The sequence below is a fragment of the Pogona vitticeps genome, chromosome 4 (assembly GCF_051106095.1).
Source record: "Pogona vitticeps strain Pit_001003342236 chromosome 4, PviZW2.1, whole genome shotgun sequence".
Lineage (NCBI taxonomy): Eukaryota > Metazoa > Chordata > Lepidosauria > Squamata > Agamidae > Pogona > Pogona vitticeps.
The window spans coordinates 61447758-61466353 of NC_135786.1; the positions used below are offsets into that span (position 1 = coordinate 61447758).

Here is an 18596-nt window from a genome sequence, read left to right on the forward strand (position 1 = left end):
ACTATTTAAAATCTTGAAAGATGATGCTGTTAAGGTGCTACATTCAATATGCCATCAAGTTTGGAAAACCCAACAGTGGCCAGAGGATTGGAAAAGATCAGTCTACATCCCAATCCCAAAGAAAGGCAGTGCCAAAGAATGCTCCAACTACCGCACAATTGCACTCATTTCACACGCTAGCAAGGTTATGCTCAAAATCCTCCAAGGTAGGCTTCAGCAGTATGTGGACCGAGAACTCCCAGAAGTACAAGCTGGATTCCGAAGAGGCAGAGGCACGCGAGACCAAATTGCTAACTTGCGCTGGATTATGGAGAAAGCAAGAGAGTTCCAGAAAAACATCTACTTCTGCTTCATTGACTATGCAAAAGCCTTTGACTGTGTGGACCACAACAAACTATGGCAAGTTCTTAAAGAAATGGGAGTGCCTGACCACCTTATCTATCTACTGAGAAACCTATATGTGGGACAGGAAGCAATAAGTCCAAAAATAAATAAATAAATAAAATAAACAGTTAGAACTGGATATGGAACAACTGATTGGTTCAAAATTGGGAAAGGAGTACGACAAGGCTGTATATTGTCTCCCAACGCATTCAACTTATATGCAGAATACATCATGCGGAAGGCTGGACTGGAGGAATCCCAAACCAGAATTAAGATTGCTGGAAGAAATATCAACAACCTCCGATATGCAGATGACACCACTCTGATGGCAGAAAGTGAGGAGGAATTAAAGAACCTTGTAATGAGGGTGAAAGAAGAGAGTGCAAAAAATGGTCTGAAACTCAACATCAAAAAAACTAAGATCATGGCCACTGGTCCCATCACCTCCTGGGAAATAGAAGGGGAAGATATGGAGGCAGTGACAGATTTTATTTTTCTGGGTTCCATGATCACTGCAGATGGAGACAGCAGCCACGAAATTAAAAGACGCCTGCTTCTTGGGAGGAAAGCGATGACAAATCTTGACAGCATCTTAAAAAGCAGAGACATCACCTTGCCAACAAAAGTCCGAATAGTCAAAGCTATGGTTTTTCCTGTCATGATATATGGAAGTGAGAGCTGGAACATAAAGAAAGCAGACCGCTGACGAATTGATGCCTTTGAATTGTGGTGCTGGAGGAGACTCTTGAAAATCCCCTGGACTGCAAGGAGAACAAACCTATCAATTCTAAAGGAAATCAACCCTGAGTGCTCACTGGAAGGACAGATCCTGAAGCTGAGGCTCCAGTACTTTGGCCATCTAATGAGAAGAAAAGACTCCCTGGAAAAGACCCTGATGTTGGGAAAGTGTGATGGCAAGAGGAGAAGGGGACGACCAAGGATGAGATGGCTGGACAGTGTCTGCGAAGCAACCAACATGAATTTGGCACAACTCTGGGAGGCAGTAGAAGATAGGAAGGCCTGGCGTGCTCTGGTCCATGGGGTCACGAAGAGTCGGACACGACTAAACGACTAAACGAAACGAATTAATAAATATTAGTAAAATTATTAAATAGCAGCTGCTTACAGAGTTGGCATATCAGTGTGTAATTTAACTCTCTTGCATATTCTCAGCTATTTTTTCTATATCAAGAGTAAGGATGGGACTTATGGATTTTTCTGACTTTCACTCCCAGAATTTGCCCAGAAGCCTCCAGAGAGAATTCTGAGAGTGGGACCCCAAAAACAGATGCCTACAGAGGAGATTCCTATACCTCAACTGCTGTTCCCATGTTTATCTTTTGAAAAAGCAGAAACCTGCCCCAGTGATCCCCGGGAGTTGCAAAGCTTCATGGATGGGTTAGTTTGATGGGAGGATTCGTCCATAAAGCCTAATGATTATCGAGACTTTAAAGTACTTTTTAGAAAACTAGGGATTGCAGAGCAAGTGACAGAAGAGGAGAGGGCAGTGTTGGCAAGCAAAAGCTAAAGAGCCTCTATGAACATTTTAGATAGCTGTCACCCAAGACCCAGTTTATGCAAGTAACTGGTCAACTTCTATTATCTCACATACCAATCAGGAAGCCTAGGCTATCCAGACTATCACTTACTGTGCATTCCAGTGATACTTTCCCTTTTGCATGATCCTCAATTAGGTAACAAAGAAACTTCTAATTCATAGACAAATCCCAAATCACCATGACTTAGCTTAAGTCAAAATATAAAAGAGACTTGTGCTGTGCACACAGCCTTTTCCTCAAATAACACAGTACTATTTAATTAGGGGAAAGGGACGCGGACAAACGCTAGCTCTGTGGGTTGGAAATTGAGATGAGCACCGCCCCCTAGAGTTGGACACGACTGGACAAATTGTCAAGGGGAACCTTTGCCTTTACCTATATAATTAGCTATTGTTTTTCATAAGGTTCAAATCAGGGAATTATGACTAGAAGGTTCCAAACAAATCAGGATCCTAAGCTAGTTTCAAGCCACAATCCAAGATCCTGATTCATTCTGAGCTCAGCAATTATAACTTCCCAGTTGAACACAATGAGAAACTGCTTATGTGAACACTTCATGTTTTGTCATATTAAGCCACAAAAAGAAAGAGGGAAGATTGTCAATTATAGGTTTCAGAAAGAATATAAGACAGGAAAAAATAAAAGAGGTCTAAATGGGAAACAGAAAATTTTAAAAACATGTAAATACATTGGATTACCCAAATATGGTGCTAAGGAAGTTACTCCAGAGGTGGGAGCCACATACAGCTCAGCTCACCTAGCTGGTCGATATCCCAGCAGCTAGCTACCCAAAGATATTGCTTGTCGACGGGAAAGCTAAACATCTACGTCACAATGTTTTGACTAACCCAAGTATGCAAACAGAGGATTCTATCAAGTTTACAGAACTTCTCCCAAGAGATACAGATACCTGCTTTTGCAAATGGGGAGAAATCTCTGCTGGAAATTGGGTGAGAATTATCTTAATGAGATGTGAATTATTCACTATGTTTATGTTATGCTCAAATTGCTTTTAATAATGATATGTATTGCAATAGAGATTTTCAAGTGATTGTATGAGAGTTGTATCTAATTGATAGCTTTGAGCTAAGAAAATAGCCTTTTACTAAAGGAAATGTTTTTCTCTTCTATCCTTTGAATTACTAAATTTAAGTTCTATGCAGTTTAAACAGAAACTCATATTTTATTAGAACCAACTGTCTTTTTATATAGAATAAATACTATCTACATATGAACTAGAAAGTTTTATATCAGAGGACTGTGATTTTTGCAATATATTATGTCAGATCATACTTTCACCGGGTAGGTGGGGCTCGTCAGCCATGGAAGGCAGCTCATCTAGGAGAAGGAAAACTCCAATTTCAAACCTCCATTGCCTTGTGGCTATATCCATTCATGGAAAAGGCTACAGGAGTTAACCTAGAGGCAAAATCCGGAGCTGGAGTCCTGAAGGCAGCTCGTGTCATTCTGCCAACTCCTGCGTTATTGCTGGAACCAGTCGTATTGGCTCTTGCCTTTCCATTGGACCATTTCAGCAATGTGGAGAGGGGGGATCTGCTGCTTGGGTAACAGCTTATCCTCCATATTACTTTACCCGGGCCTCATGCTCTGGAGAGGACACTCCTCAATTCAGAGCAGGTTACTATAGTCTCTCTAGACTGAAGGATGCCTATGTATGTGTTTTTTATATATATTCCAAGTAAATTTTACATTTTGGCTCTTATTTACTTAACTGCATGTTTGCTAAATAAATCTTTTAAAGAAGATAAGGATTCATTTTTGAAGTTTCAAGTAAAAAAAAATTTCCAGGAATGAGGAATTAATTAAATATAAACAAGGTACAATATCTTCTGAGACCACAAATAAATTCCTTGGCAGGTGCATATAAGTCACAAATCTATAAGTCTCTCATAGATCTCATAGATACCCGTAAATCAGGGGCTCTATGACAACATTCAGATATTCCTACGTGTAATCTCACAAGTGGCAAGCCAACTAGGGTTGCGTCTATCTTGAACTATTTACATTGATATGAACTTGTCAAAACTGTATAATTAAATTCAAATGAGAGGATATAGCTCACATTGTATTTCAGAGTAAAAGATGCTTCTAAGACATACTGTGTGCCTAACTTTTAACCTACACATGCCATTCCAATGTGGAAAACTTCTGCTTAAAGGTTGTAGCTGTATTCTGTTCCAGAGATATGCATACAGTCCTGGCAGGGAGCGGCAGCTGCCAGCAGGCAAGGTAACCCCTTATTCTGCCCTTTCTCTTAGAGGTAGAGAATAAGATCAAAGGGTTATTTCAGCCAATCCTAGTTGTGATTAGGTAACTAATATGCTATCTGTCTCTTTCACAATATACTATGTAAATCATGCTAAGTAAATAAAAGAGCTCTCAGGGCATTGCCTGTAGACTCCACTGGCTCGGACATCCCCGCTGTCAACTCCTTTGTTCTCTCTAAGGCAATTAGCCTTCCTTTGTTCTGTGATCACCTACATTTCAACATCAGAATCTTAGCATATCTATACTTTCTGTTCTGCCATAAGGATTTCAACAGAAAATCCTTGACATGAAGTGCTCATTTCATTAGACTGCTAGAGGTTCAGGGGCAGCAGAGAGGAATCAGATAATTTTACATACCAGTTCAGAGGAAATAGTTTGCTAGGGACAACACACTTTCTCATAAATGCTTAACCACCTTATAGAGCTTCTCACAAAGGCATCAATGGAAAACAGCTACAACAATGTCAGAAATGGAAAGACAGAGTTTTAACAATGGACCATTGGTCATCCAATCACCACTACAAGTAGTACAATGTGTCGCTTTTTGTCGTACATGAAAAAAATCTCTGAAAATAAGCCCTAATGTGTTTCTTGGAGCAAAAATTAATATAAAATCCTGTCTTATTTTCGGGAAAACAGGGTACTACAAGATGGTAGTTCTAAAATCGGAGTTTTGCCAAGAAAAACAACTTTTTGGATATACAGAAGATTACAAAGAAATATGATGTCACAATACATTGATATTGTGCATGTGTGCATGTATAATACAAGCTGAAGCAGACTAACATGAATACCTTTTTGAAAATATCATCAACCTAGATTGATACTCTATCCTCATTCACACCAGTACAACATATCTTCTTTGGCTCCTGGCAACAAGGAGGACATGTTTTCATTTAATTTATCAGAAAGCTGGATAATGGCATGCAATTAGCCAATTTGTTACAGCAGCTTTTCCTAGTGGAAATAGTCAAGACAGAATGGGGTGACAGACTATGCAAACTTAAAGACAACGGGAACAGCATAGATTGTTCTCCAGTGCTTATTCGATAGACCATCATATTTCTAGACCAAGTCAGTTTGCTAATCATATAAGCACTTGTCTCTGGTATATCATTAGATAATCTTATATGACTTTCTATATAGACAAAAAACATATAAAGTCTGTTGTCTACAAGCAGAGGTGCAAAAACCGAGCCCTTAATGACCATCTAGAAAAACACGGACCTTTTGGAGAAGCATAAATAGAAGGAAAATGCTGTTAATATCTATTGAGACAAAAGACTATAATAAATGTGGGGAGGAAATGCCCAAGAGATTAGAGAACAAGGGACTCATTAGACAACCCAAAAAACTGTGTTACTTCCTGACCACACGGGCATTTACAACATTCTGCCAACATTCCCAACTTTCATAAGGCAGGAATTTCTTGCCTTTAAAAATCAAACAGGAGGAAGAACTTAAGTACAGTCCCCTCCTCATATAACAGTAGTATGTAGTCAGAAAATATGGCCATAGTTCAGTTCTTCTACCGCTTCACATTATTCTTCCTAATTCAGGTTAACCTAATTGTTCCAAACACCAAAAGAGATTCTGAAGGCAGTATAATGTTTGCTGCGTACACCTCACAACTTCCACTGTAATGGGGAACCTTTATCCTTTTTTTAAAAACTGAGAAAATGTGGCACACATTTCTTATGTGATTCAGCCAAGATTTCAAAGGGTTTAGATATTACACCAAGCCAAACCGACTGGAGTTCAATCTTCTGCACTCTTCCTTCTGTTCCATTTTCATGTAGAGTGATTCCCTCCCTCCTTTCCCAGTTTGAGACAAACCATGCTTTGTCTTTTAGTCAAACCTTACACATTATGGACTTTTTTAAAAACTAGGAAATGAAAGCTGGACTTAATGTGCATGAAAGAGAAACGAAGTGAATAAGCTCAATATCTTAAAATGTTAAATGAAATCATAATTTGGTGCTCTACTTGAACCAACCCAATGAGCAAGGTTTTTTATGCTCCTTCCATCCCCATGTTTCTCACTAAAAGATAATTTTGTCCCATTGTAATCCTCAAGCTATGTAAGCTTGATTTCTCCAATCAGAAATCTTGGCATTCTTCATTTCAGCGATGGTGTAGATGGTGTATGGACAAATACCTGATGTAGGTAAGGGTGGTGTTTTTCCCTGCTGGCTTTCTCTGTGTTCATTCCTTGGACACATTTATAACCTATGAACCACATGTACATTGCTTCAGTTTCCTCTTTTCTTCTTTTACAGGCTTCCTGATTTGGTACGATGTTCTCCCTCATGCAACTTGCATAATCATTTGAACAAATGTTTGTGCAGGGTTTTATTTTTTTCCAAACACTTCTAAAATATTGTTTTTATTCTGGAAAAACTACTCTGAGATTGGTGAAAAGATACAGGTTTATGATGGATAGCCTTTGAATCAATCAAATGCAGCTTCTAAGGCAAAGCAGGACATGGAGATTATATGTGCACAAAAAAAAGGTAAAGTTCCATAGAGAGCTTATCAATAAGATTATGGACACCTGGCTATATCCTGAATTTTGCAGCCAAAATTCCATATTACTGCAACATGAATTACAAATAAGAGTGCATCTGTGTATACAATTTACACATTTATTAATGTGCAAAATTCTTTATTACAAAAAGAATACAGGAATGAAATACTGCTCTTTCCCATAGAAAGTTTGCAGTGGGAGAAAGGCAAAAATAGGGAGCAATATGCTGCCCATGCATCGTGGTGGACTGCTCTTGGTTATGGCTGTATAACATACAAGTTTCATGATGCAAAAACCGCAATCCCAAATCAGACGCACTCAAGCATCTAAACTTTTACTAGAAAAAGCTGACACATTTTCAGTAATTTCTTCATGATCACAAGAGCTAAGCTAACCCTGGCAAATGCAACTTACCTTTCTGTCAATCTACCTACTTATCTATATGATTTATATTAATCTAAAACATCAATGGCATAGTGGAAACAACAGTTGTCAAAAGAAGGTTTGAATAGTTCTGTTTTCAACTATTTCCTGAACATAAGGAGGGAAGGAGCCTGTAAAATCTCTGTTGGCATTCCAGAGAATGGGGGCAACCACCAAGAAAGCCCAATTCCTTGCCTTCACCTTTCTGGCCTTCCTCAGTATGACCACTTTTAGCAACATAGATTAAGAGGACTGGATGAAGCAACTAGCTGATTTGGAGGGACATTCCAACAAATATCTGATTGAATTTACTAATACCAGAATTCAGTACAGCTCCCACACTTTGGACTTGCTGAAATTTCTGTATTGTTTTCAAGGGCAGCCCTACATCAAAAATGTTACAGTAGTCTATTTTTTAGATTATTAAAGCATGAACCATTGTTACAATTGACCTGATGCACTGATTAAAACAAGGACCAAGGTAAGAGATTTCTACAAACGTTCTGAGAGACTAGAAACAATTGCCTGCATCTCAGTTGCCCCTAAAAGAAACCACTCTCAACTATCAGCACACATTCAGTTCTAGGAAAATGAAGTGATTTACCTCTGTGCAGAAAGGTGTGAGCTGTGGGTGGACCACTGGCTGCACATACATGTGGAAGGTGGATTCAATCTCCATTGTCCTGCCATTTAGCTTCAGGATGGGAAACTCAATGATCTCCTACAACAATAAAATAAGACATTAACACATATGTAAAGAAAACCATGCAGTGATTTAAAACAGCAACTTGCTGCTATATGAAAAGTACAGACAGTATGTAACAAAGAGCATCAACAAGGATGGGAATAAAATCTTGGATCCTATGTATCATAAACAGAATTCTACTTGTAGAATAGGACTTTTGCTCCACCTCCATCTCTCCATCCTGATAAAATCTCTTGCACCACTACCCTTAAAAACACACTCAGGAGGCTTACTCAACAGAATGTAAATGACAAGAACTGAAAAGCAAAAATAAATGATGCCCACATCTTTGCATTAACAGATTTGCCTTCTGTTAGATTCCACTAGTTGTATGCAAGCCAGAAGATTTTGCTAAAAAACCTCAGGGTTGTACCCTATTATATGCATCCATCAGGAGGACAGGCACCTTGAGCAAAAGAAATTCCACCTTCGGCTCCAAGTGATTAGAGAAGGCTTGGGTAGACTACATATTCTGGCAGCCTCAACTCATTTTAAAATCTCATTTCGTTTTTTCTTTACTTGTTTTTAATATTTAAATCTCATTAATCAATAAGCAAAGTTGTCAATATCATTATCATACAAGCGGCAATCAGAAAAAAGATACAGAATTAAATTAAAGGACTACTATTATTAAGTTCGCAAATTAAATGTATTGTAATCCTTAATTTATATAGCAATATCTATTACATAACACCTTAAAACAACAAGTTTGACTGGCCAGTTACCCCAAGGATTTACAACCTAAATATATCAGGTGAAATCCAAAGAAACAAAACAAAAAAGACAAAACATGTAAAGACTATTATAGACTATTAAAGACTTTTATATTTAAAGACTATTATAATTTAATAACTATAGACACAGTAAAAACAGAAATATTGAAGGGAAAGGTAGGTACTACATGTAAACACAGGCCTGAGCTGCAGCTCTTGTGCTACAACTATGCCGTAACATCACATACCTCAAGGAGGTAAGAGGGATGGCTTGTAGACAAAGGGCCTTCTCGGCAGCTGCCCCCAGACTATGGAACGCCCTCTCGACTGAAATTCGTCTGGCGCCGACACTGATGATATTTCGGCGCCAGGTCAAAACCTTCCTGTTCTAGAAGACTTTTAACTGAAATAACATCAACTGTGGGTCTTCATGATGGCAATTTTAATTGTATTTTAATTGTATTTTAATCATTTTATATTTTATTTTATTTTATTTTATTGAATTTTAATTGTTGTAAGCCGCCCAGAGACCTTTGGGTAGAGTGGGCGGCATATAAATTAAATTAAATTTAATTTAATTTAATTTAATTAATTAATTAATTAAATACCTAGAACCAAAGCCAGCCATTCTCAACCTTTTTTATGGCCACGGGCGTAAACAGAATATATAAAAAAAGGTTGAATCACGATTGTATAAATCACATAACAAACTTTATAAGGTGGTGTGTGAAGAATTATTTCCAGTCTGTGGCCCTCTTTAAATGTGCCAGGGCCCCACAGGGGATCATATACCCCACTGAGAATGGCTGCTTTCGGCAATCCTTCACATACTACATCAGTGACTATTTTCTGCAACAAAATTATACTGATGAAAAGAGAAACATTACACTTTCAACAATTTGAAAAACCAAAAATCAAAATTTGCACACAATTATTAATAAAAGTTTAAGCAAGCCCGGTTACAATGCGGCACTGCCAGTTCTTAGAATGCACATATGAATTTTTTAAAAAAAATACCCAAGGAATAAAAACAATAAAATCCTTTGTCTCGCTCTCTCCCCCACCCCTTCTGAGTTTAATGTAAGAGAAGTGACAATTTGCTTGGTGTCTTTAAAGGATAATTTGTCTGTGTTATTTAATAGAGAAGCATGATGCTGGGGCTCGGAAGTGCAAATGAGCCTATTGAATGATAGCCAAGCATGGAGTCTCTCAAATCACTTGGGAAAAGAAAAGAAGATAAAAAAATAGCTTTTTAATATTCAAAAACAGTTTGCAAAATTTAATCAAAGCCGAGCAAAAGCTAACATTTTTACCACTTTGACATTTTTATTAGTGCTTTCATAAATTTTTAAAACATGAATGGAATTAGTTTTAAAACAACAACAAAAATGCCTGAAAACATCTGGAAGAGGGAAAAATAAGCCTCAAGAAAGAAGGAACGAAACTCATCTGCCAAACAACATTTGAATCTTAAGAACCCAACTATTGCTGCAGAGGAAAATAAATTAAGCTTTGGGGCCCACAACTACGACACTCCTGCCCAACATACAGAGGTTTCAATGAACTGTTTTCTGGAGTGTTCCATGAAAATGCTGCCTTTTCTGATCAGCTCTTAGAATCTTCAGGCAGCCTGGTCATATCACGCTGCCTGGAGATTCTGGAAGTAACATTTCTAAGCTCAAATCCAGAGCGAAATCATGGATCATGTCTCATAAATATTCTAATCAAGTGTTTCTCTGGTGGACAGCAAGTTAAAATAATTCACAGCGTGCAGAATACCGTACTTCAGCCTTGTACATTATGTTCAGTAGAAGCCTATCATGGCAACGTAACAGTTTTTACTCTCTATAAGAACAGGAGAACTGTGTAAGACTCAGCAGGGAGTCTTACACAGTTGCATTTATTTAAAAAATAAATAAATGCTGCATTTATTTTAAAAATGGAAGATGCATTTCATTTAGTTGTTCAGACCTGAAGACAGAGCACTAGGGCTATCCCCACACAGAATGACTGTACAGTAAAAGCATAACCACTTATCAGTATTCTCTCATCATAAAAGATAAAAACTACTCCATATAAAACAAATATCACTGGGCATATTAAAATGAAATTTGGAATGGAAAATCTCTATAAATTGAACAAGTTGTCCAAATTTCATAGGAATCCAACTAAACTGTTCGGTTACAGATGACAAGTTTTCATTTCGAGCAATTTTTACCATATCTAACCATAATATTAACTGTGTGCCATCAAGTCAATTCTGACTTTCCAGGGTTTTCTAGGTACAGACTACTCAGAGGTAGTTCACCATTCCCTTCTTTTGGGGGCATTCTGGGACTATGCAGCTTGCTCAAGCCCATGCAGGTTGGCTCTTCTCCAGGGGACACACAGTAGAAAACATCTGGCTCTGAAGCCAGATACCTAACAGACTGAACTATCCAGACAACTATATATTTGCCTATAAATAATGTGCTGAGTCAGTCAATGTATACATATCTATTGTTCAAATATAGTCTGTGGTAATGGAATAAGTGACTGTAATGAGTCAACAGATACAGCATTACCACAGTAAATACCTTAGGGTCCTATTTCATATTTAGGAATCGTATGAAGGTAAGAATTACAGAAGATAAAATTCTGCATATCATTTATTCCAGTAACCTTTTTAATTTAATTTTTTTTATTGTTATAATGCTTTTTAATTGAAAATGTGCTATAATTCAAAGAGCTCACTGTGGAATAGGGATTATGACTTCTAATTCTGTGTTATGAGTCAATATAGTCATGCTATTTTTCTTTTAAAGTCTATAAACAGTGTCCAACAGTTCTTTGATTATGGCCTTGACTTTATGGGGTTCCACACAGATTATTTAGGTAGATTTCCCTCTCTCCTCTAGTGCTTGATCTAACAGACACCAGAAAATTTTGCAATTCTCAGACTGTCTTCAAACACACAATTATTGACAGCAGTATATGGAAATGAGAAATAATAGGGCAGATCAGACTTATTTTCCAGTTCTGACTGAAGCTATTCCTGGAGTCTATTATGGTTTCTTTCTTTCTCCCAATGTGACATAATATTGGAAGTTCTTGGAAGTGCTATTAAAATTGCCAGAATAGCTTTCTATGCCTTGAGTGATACTGATTCACTAAGATGACAATCCTGACTACTGTATTGTCTGTCTGCAATTTTGTATAGAAAAAGTGAAGTCCTTACCTCTGTCTTTGAAAGTGCATACTTTGAAGGGAACAGAGTGGATTTGGATTTAATCATGTGCACTGTTGTTTGCTACGCCCTTAAAACATATTTTTCACAATCTGCTCAGTGCATACGTTTAGACTCTAAACATGTCAATGAACAGAGGATTATTAGCGGTGGAGTCAATACGGGCAAGGAGATATATAAAAGTTATATACAGAAAGCAAGAGAATTTTCTTGGTGGTACAGAATTCATATGATTAAATCTAGAGTGTATGAGCTGTGCTTTAAACAAAATTCACACCTTCCAATAGAAATGCTGCTCATTTCACTTTTCATTCCATTTACACTAGAGCTGGGCCTTCCAACTTGTGGTCCCCCAGATGCTGTTAGATTACAATCTCCATCATCCCATTCCTTTAGAAATACTGACTATGGCTCATGGCAATTCCAGTATGGAGGGTCAGAATTTACCCATCCTAGATATACACTTTACTGGACTTTGTAAAAGGTTGGTGAGAATTGATAAATTATTTATGACAGCATATATCTTATTAAAGATGACTGAACCACTGAGTATATGTTCACTATTGCCTCCAATTGACAGAGGAAGAGGAATGGGGTTGAAAGACCAAGGAAAGTGTGGACTCACACAACCTTAGCTGTATGCCTGAGCAAAATATTTTACCACATGGTTCTCAAGCTTTGATATTAACGTATTTGCCAGTGTATAAGGCGACTGGGTGTATAAGATGCCCCCCCAACATTCCCACTCAGAATGTAAAGTTTGTTATATACTTGCTGTATAAGACTACCTCCTCTTCCGCATGTGTGATTCTGCTTTGGCTGCATCACGGGAAGAGTTCCTTTTGCCCCTTTTGGTTCCTTTTCGGAGGCGGCAGCCATTTTGGAGAGGCGGCAGCCATTTTGGAGAGGCAGCAGCCATGTGGTCGCATCTCAAAATGGCTGCCGCCTCTTTGCTGTTCCAACAGTCAGCTGTTCGGCGCTAGAGTCAGGCTGTTCCCAGGCTAGGAGCCAGGCTCTACTGGGTCTTACTACCAGGTAAGTGACTGCTGGGAGAGAGGGAGGGTTTGCTAGACATGCACCCGGCATACAAGATGACCCCCCCACTTGGAGGCATGTTTTTCAGGGCCAAAAAGTCATCTTGTACGCCAGCAAATACGGTATCTTCTCCTCTTTAACTTTGAAAGTAATGTAACTAATCAACCTTTAACTGCCGAAGACGTTTGTCAAAAGTCCAATACATTATGATCCCAGATGATAATGATATCTAAAAGATCAATGTTTCTACATTTCCTTTCATTCTCAATACATCATGTATTGTCCAATGAAGAAGATATCTGTTGGTCGAGGTCCTGAAGCACAGGAACCATAGCTCAATTCAGTAGATATTTGGTTCTTTAGATCTATTTTAATCATGGGTCTTGTTCCACACATATAGCCTCTGGCAGCCTCTCCTTTGGCTTTTTGACAATGATGGAAAGCATACGGGGGCAAATAACCATAAAGAAAAAGAGAAGAACCAGAGTAGTGAATGCAGAAGTAGAACAGGGGTGTGTAAACTGCTGCCCCCAATATGTTGTGGAACTCTTAATTCCATCAGCCTCAAGCTAGCAAAGGTAATGGCCAGGGATGATAAGAACCACAGATTCTTTAACCTTGAAGTAGAAACTTGCAATACACTGCAATGAACCATTCTTAATGCAGAATAGCTATATATCAAGGGATAGGCAAAATGCAGTGTTCTAGTGTTCAGACAATGTTCCTGGTATCCCTCACCCATTGTTATAATGGTCAAGACTAATGGGGGCTGCAGTCCAATAGGGACAGATTCTGTACACCTCTAGTTTATATGGAAAAAATATATGTTTATTTTATTTATTTTATTTTATTTATATCCCGCTCATCTGGTCATATGACCACTCTGAGCTGCTTCCAATATACTACAGAGAATCGATAAAACACATAATTACATAGATCTAAAATTTAAATGTGAAGAAGCAAGAAAATAAAATAATAATAAATAAAGGCGGAAATAAGAAGAGAGAATCAAGTATTGACTGGAGGGAAGGCCTGAACGAACATCCATGTTTTAAGTTGGCTTTTAAAGACACCCAGCGTAGGGGCCGCGCAAATCTCCGGAGGGAGTTTGTTCCAGAGGCAAGGAGCCACCACCGAGAAGACCCAATTTCGTGTCTTTTCCTTCTAGGCCTCTCTCGGAGTCAGGCTCCTCAGCTTCACCTTCTGACTCGCTCGGGTGAGCCGGGTAGAGCTAGGTGGGAGTAGGTGTTCCGCCAAATATCGAGGTCCTAAACTGTTTAGGGCCTTATAAGTAAGCATTGAAACTTTGAAGTCAATGCAGAAACAAATGGACAGCCAATGCAGAGAGGCCAGAGTTGGAGAAATATGTTGGTATTTTCTCACTCCAGTAAGGAATCTGGCCGCCACATTCTGCACCACCTGAAGTTTCCGCATCAGCCTCAAAGACAGCCCCACGTAGAGCAAGTTGCAGTGGTCCAATCTTGAGATTGCGAGGTAGTGAGGGGCCCCGTATCGAGGTAGGGCTGCAGCCGGCCAATCCGCCAAAGATGGAAAAAAGGCGCTACCGACTACCGACGCCACCTGCGTTTCCACGGTGAGCGCCAGGTCCAGATGGATCCCCAAACTGCGAACCCCACTCTTAGTGGCCAAGGTCACCCCCCAAATGAGAGAGAATCACCCAAGCCACCGACCACAGGGGCACCCACCCTCAGAACCTCCGTCATGTCCGGGTTCAACCTCAGCCCATTTTCCTGCATTCATTGCAGTACAGTCCACAGTCAGTGCTGAAGGGACAGGATGGCATCACCTGCAGTTAGAGAAAAGGAGATGTAGAGCTGGATGTCATCAGCATATTGATAACACGATGCTCCACACCCCCTGATGACCCCAGCCAGCGGCCTCATATAGGTGTTAAACAGCATTGGGGAGATAATCGACCCCTGTGGAACCCCACAATTGAGACTCCACGGGGCCGAGACATTCTCCCCAAGTTGTACTCTTTGGGGACAGTCCTCCAAGAAGGAACGGAGCCAGGCAAACGCCAAGTCACCAATTCCCAACTCGGAGATCTTCCCCAGGAGGATACTGTGGTTGACGGTATCAAAGGCCGCCGAGATGTCGAGGAGGACCAACAGCCTCCCTCAACAGGTCATCATACAGGGCAACCAATGCCGTCTCTGTACCATGGCGCAGCCTGAAGCCCGACTGAAACGGATCCAGGGCATCTGCTTCATCCAAATGAGCCTGAAGCTCGTCGGCCACCACCCTCTCGACCACTTTACTAATGAAAGAAACACTGGCAATGGGCCTATAGTTGCCAATTTCATCCGCCGCCATATTAAGTTTCTTTCTTATGGGCCTAATGAGTGTCTCCTTGAGGGCAGGTGGAAACCTGCCCTCAAGGAAAGACCCATTTATTATTGCTATGGCCCATTCTGTTGTTATCAGCCTGGCTGCTTTGATTAGCCAGGCCGGACAAGGGTCAAGGGAGGAGATGGTGGCCCAACAGTGATCAAGCAATTTGTCCACAGTGTCTGGCGTCACAGGTTGAAAAAGATCAAGAGTCACCTGGCAAGACGGAGCACTGGACAACTGAGCTCGACTCACTGTATTCAAAAAAGGAGAGAGCTCCCGGCGGATGGCCTCCACTTTAGATTTAAAAACTGCTGCAAAAAATGTAATTTCACAAACTCTCCCTGCCTGCCCTGCCTTCCCCTGCCATAAGCATTCTGCCTATGCACAAAACTCACATGACATACATTTAGTAATGCAAAGAGTTTGTCAGTTCTGGTGCTTCATCTTCCTAATTAGGAGGCCTCCATGTATTTTGCCCCCTCTGCCTAATAAATTGGGTCTATGGCACAGTTGTCAAGCAGCTTTGCACTGGGCCAGCAGATTACTCCCATACACAAAAGGAAACAGAACTAGGCTAACAACCTATATTCAGGAGGTCTCAATTAAGCCAGCCGGAAGAAGTAAAACAGAAATGACCAAGTCTGAAAATTTTCTGATTGTCCAAATTATTTCTGGCTTATGAAAGCTATAGAACTACAAAAGAAATTTGATGCCTAAGGGAGAAAGATCAACATCTTTATTTTCCCAGCCACCCCCATTTTTCTTGGCTTTCTTGTCCAGTTTCTTAAACAAGCAGAAAATACCTTCCCAAAAGGCTCCTATCCCAATTTCCCAGCGGGGAGGTCAACAACTCCCGCACCCTCTGGCAATGTTTGCTCTGCTGGTATCTACAGCAACAGATACCAGCCCTATGAAATCAGCACCGCTGATCACTAACAATGTTAACCAGCCCTGCAATGAAATGTAACCTGCGACACTTCGCGGTACTTTCCATTTAAACTTCCATTTGGAGAGCTGCAGCATTTGGGGATCTCGCCGTCCGTCCTGCTAATAAAGACAAGTGTTGGGACCTTTAAAGCTGCCATTCATCTTATGCCTTTATTAAATTCAATTTTCCTAAACCCATGATACATCATGAAATTAGGAGCTGACATTCCTGCGGAAACAAAAATATCTATCAAACATAAAGAGGAAAAAAGCGCTCCATTACCCAGAATTTATGGCTTAAAGCCGATCTGTTTCCACTTTTTTACAAGCATATGGTTTGTTTTAGATATCCAAAATGTTATTACAGATCTAGAATTTCATTACAAGCTATTATGAAATGGTAAGCACTTACACACACAACCGAGCAAGGCTGGGGCTTTGAGTACACAGACACAGGCCAGCGATTAGCCATCTTTAAAGTACTAGAATAAATTCATACCGTCAATCAAATTCAAAGAATGGATGGGGGGCCTGGAAATTCACTTACAGTCAACCTGGCTTGAGTGAAAATAATTTAGGAGTTAGTGTTGTGATAGGCCCACCATGAGTCTAAGATCAAGTAATTACATTTGTGACTGAACAGATTTGATAGCAGCAACAACAGAGAAGATGAGTTAAAAGTACTTTGGAAAACTCAATCCATTTCCTTCTTGCAACCCCCCCCCACACACACACACAGACACAAACCAAAATCCACCACTTTTTTTCCTTTCCACTAGCCTAACTCTTACCCTTTTAAAGCAAGTATGAGCAAACAAATGTACACTTTTAAAAAAAAGTTCCTCTCCTTTAATTAAAAGGACCCACCAGTAAAAAAAAACTGTGTTCTAGCCACACCACTGTTCTAAACTGTGAATTCACCAGAGAAAGCGAGAGAGAGACCTCTCCATTGCCTTGCACTGCTTTAACTCCACCCAACCTTTAACCCACTATTGACAGATTGACAATCTACGCCTTCACGATCATTTGTTTAAGGAACCCCATCTGTACTTCAGTAACTAACCCAAAGAACAAAGCTTTTACACTGCATTTTCAGCAAGGACTAAATATACTGTGCCCCAGTTTTGCTTTTTAAGCTTTCTAAAGTCTATTTATACTCCAAGAATCTGCTGTAATTCTACTGTTCATAAAGATGAAACTTCTGTTCAAGACAGAATAGTCCAAAGACTATTCAAACTGTACTTATATCCTTCCCTAAGATTTTAGACATAACTAAACATGTTTCTTCCACCATTACACATCTTCACAGTCTAACTAAAAAGGAGAAAAAAAGGATTCAAATTGCTGGTGAGGAAGTAATAAGCTTTTAAATTCTCCTCTTCATTGTTATGCAATTTGTATGTATCAGTTTATACTAAAGAATTCTGCACACCCCTCTATCTCATCAGCACTGGTATTCGCATTTATATGTAGAAAGAGTGTTTCTCACATCAGTTGTAACCTGTCAAAGAATACTACAAATCAGCCAAATACACAGGGAGAGTAGAGAAAAGTTGAAATTATAGAATACTTTTACCGAACACGTCTGTTTTAAATCATCTTGTATATAATAGTCTGCAGTTCTTGCATTCTAAAGATTTGGCAGGCCATGAAGAGATTCTGACCCACCGCCCTCAGAGGAAAACACACATACAAACATATGCCTGCAGCCACCTTGGATAATTTGCCTACCCCACAAAAAGTCGTCAAGAAACAGATGGGAGGCTGAATCTCAACTGGCCTGTTGAAAACTTAAAAGGACGTCACTTTCCAAGGGATTAAGAAAATTCATGAGGGCCTGTGATTCCAGTACTATAAATCCAACCTATTTTACTCCACTCTCAGAAGGGGAAAAAAGCACACCCACACAAAACAAAACACAAAAACGAAACAAAAACCACCCCCAGCATGATGTTGCTGAGGTGAGACAAGGAAAAGGAGAAACACAACTAAAAATCATGAATTTAAGGCCCCAGCAACTATAAGGTTTCTAACTGAAAGAGAGACCTACAAGCTTAACTGCTTTCATCATCTTTGGAGAAATCAGAAACAATTACTTTGAGTTTCACAAAGGAACACTCAGTCTGCAATATAGGAGCGTTTAACAGACTAAACATGCATACATGCATATGCACAACAACTAGAATCTTCACTGTCTATCAGAACAGTGGAGAAAGATATACCCAAAAACCAGCACACATTGTTGGCAGTAGATAAAATTATCCAATTCTGCTGAAAAAACTAACTGGAAAACATTTATCTTCCCTGACATTACAAAAAAAATTTTTTTAATAAATATACAAAATGAAAGATCCCATAGGAAAATAAATACCATTCTCATGGTAAATAAATACTATTCTCATGGAAAAGGCTG

The 18596-nt window shown here is 39.5% G+C and overlaps 1 protein-coding gene across 7 annotated transcripts in view; it reads right to left on the reverse strand.

Annotated features, from left to right (window-relative positions):
- Nucleotides 1-18596, reverse strand: part of ERI3 (ERI1 exoribonuclease family member 3) — a 294532-nt gene that overhangs the window by 241202 nt on the left and 34734 nt on the right. For all 7 annotated transcript variants that reach the window (XM_020783263.3, XM_020783265.3, XM_072997527.2 and 4 more), the window contains one exon: nt 7787-7903. In XM_020783263.3, coding sequence (XP_020638922.3) covers nt 7787-7903 — 117 coding nt within the window. The remainder of the gene's footprint in view (nt 1-7786; nt 7904-18596) is intronic.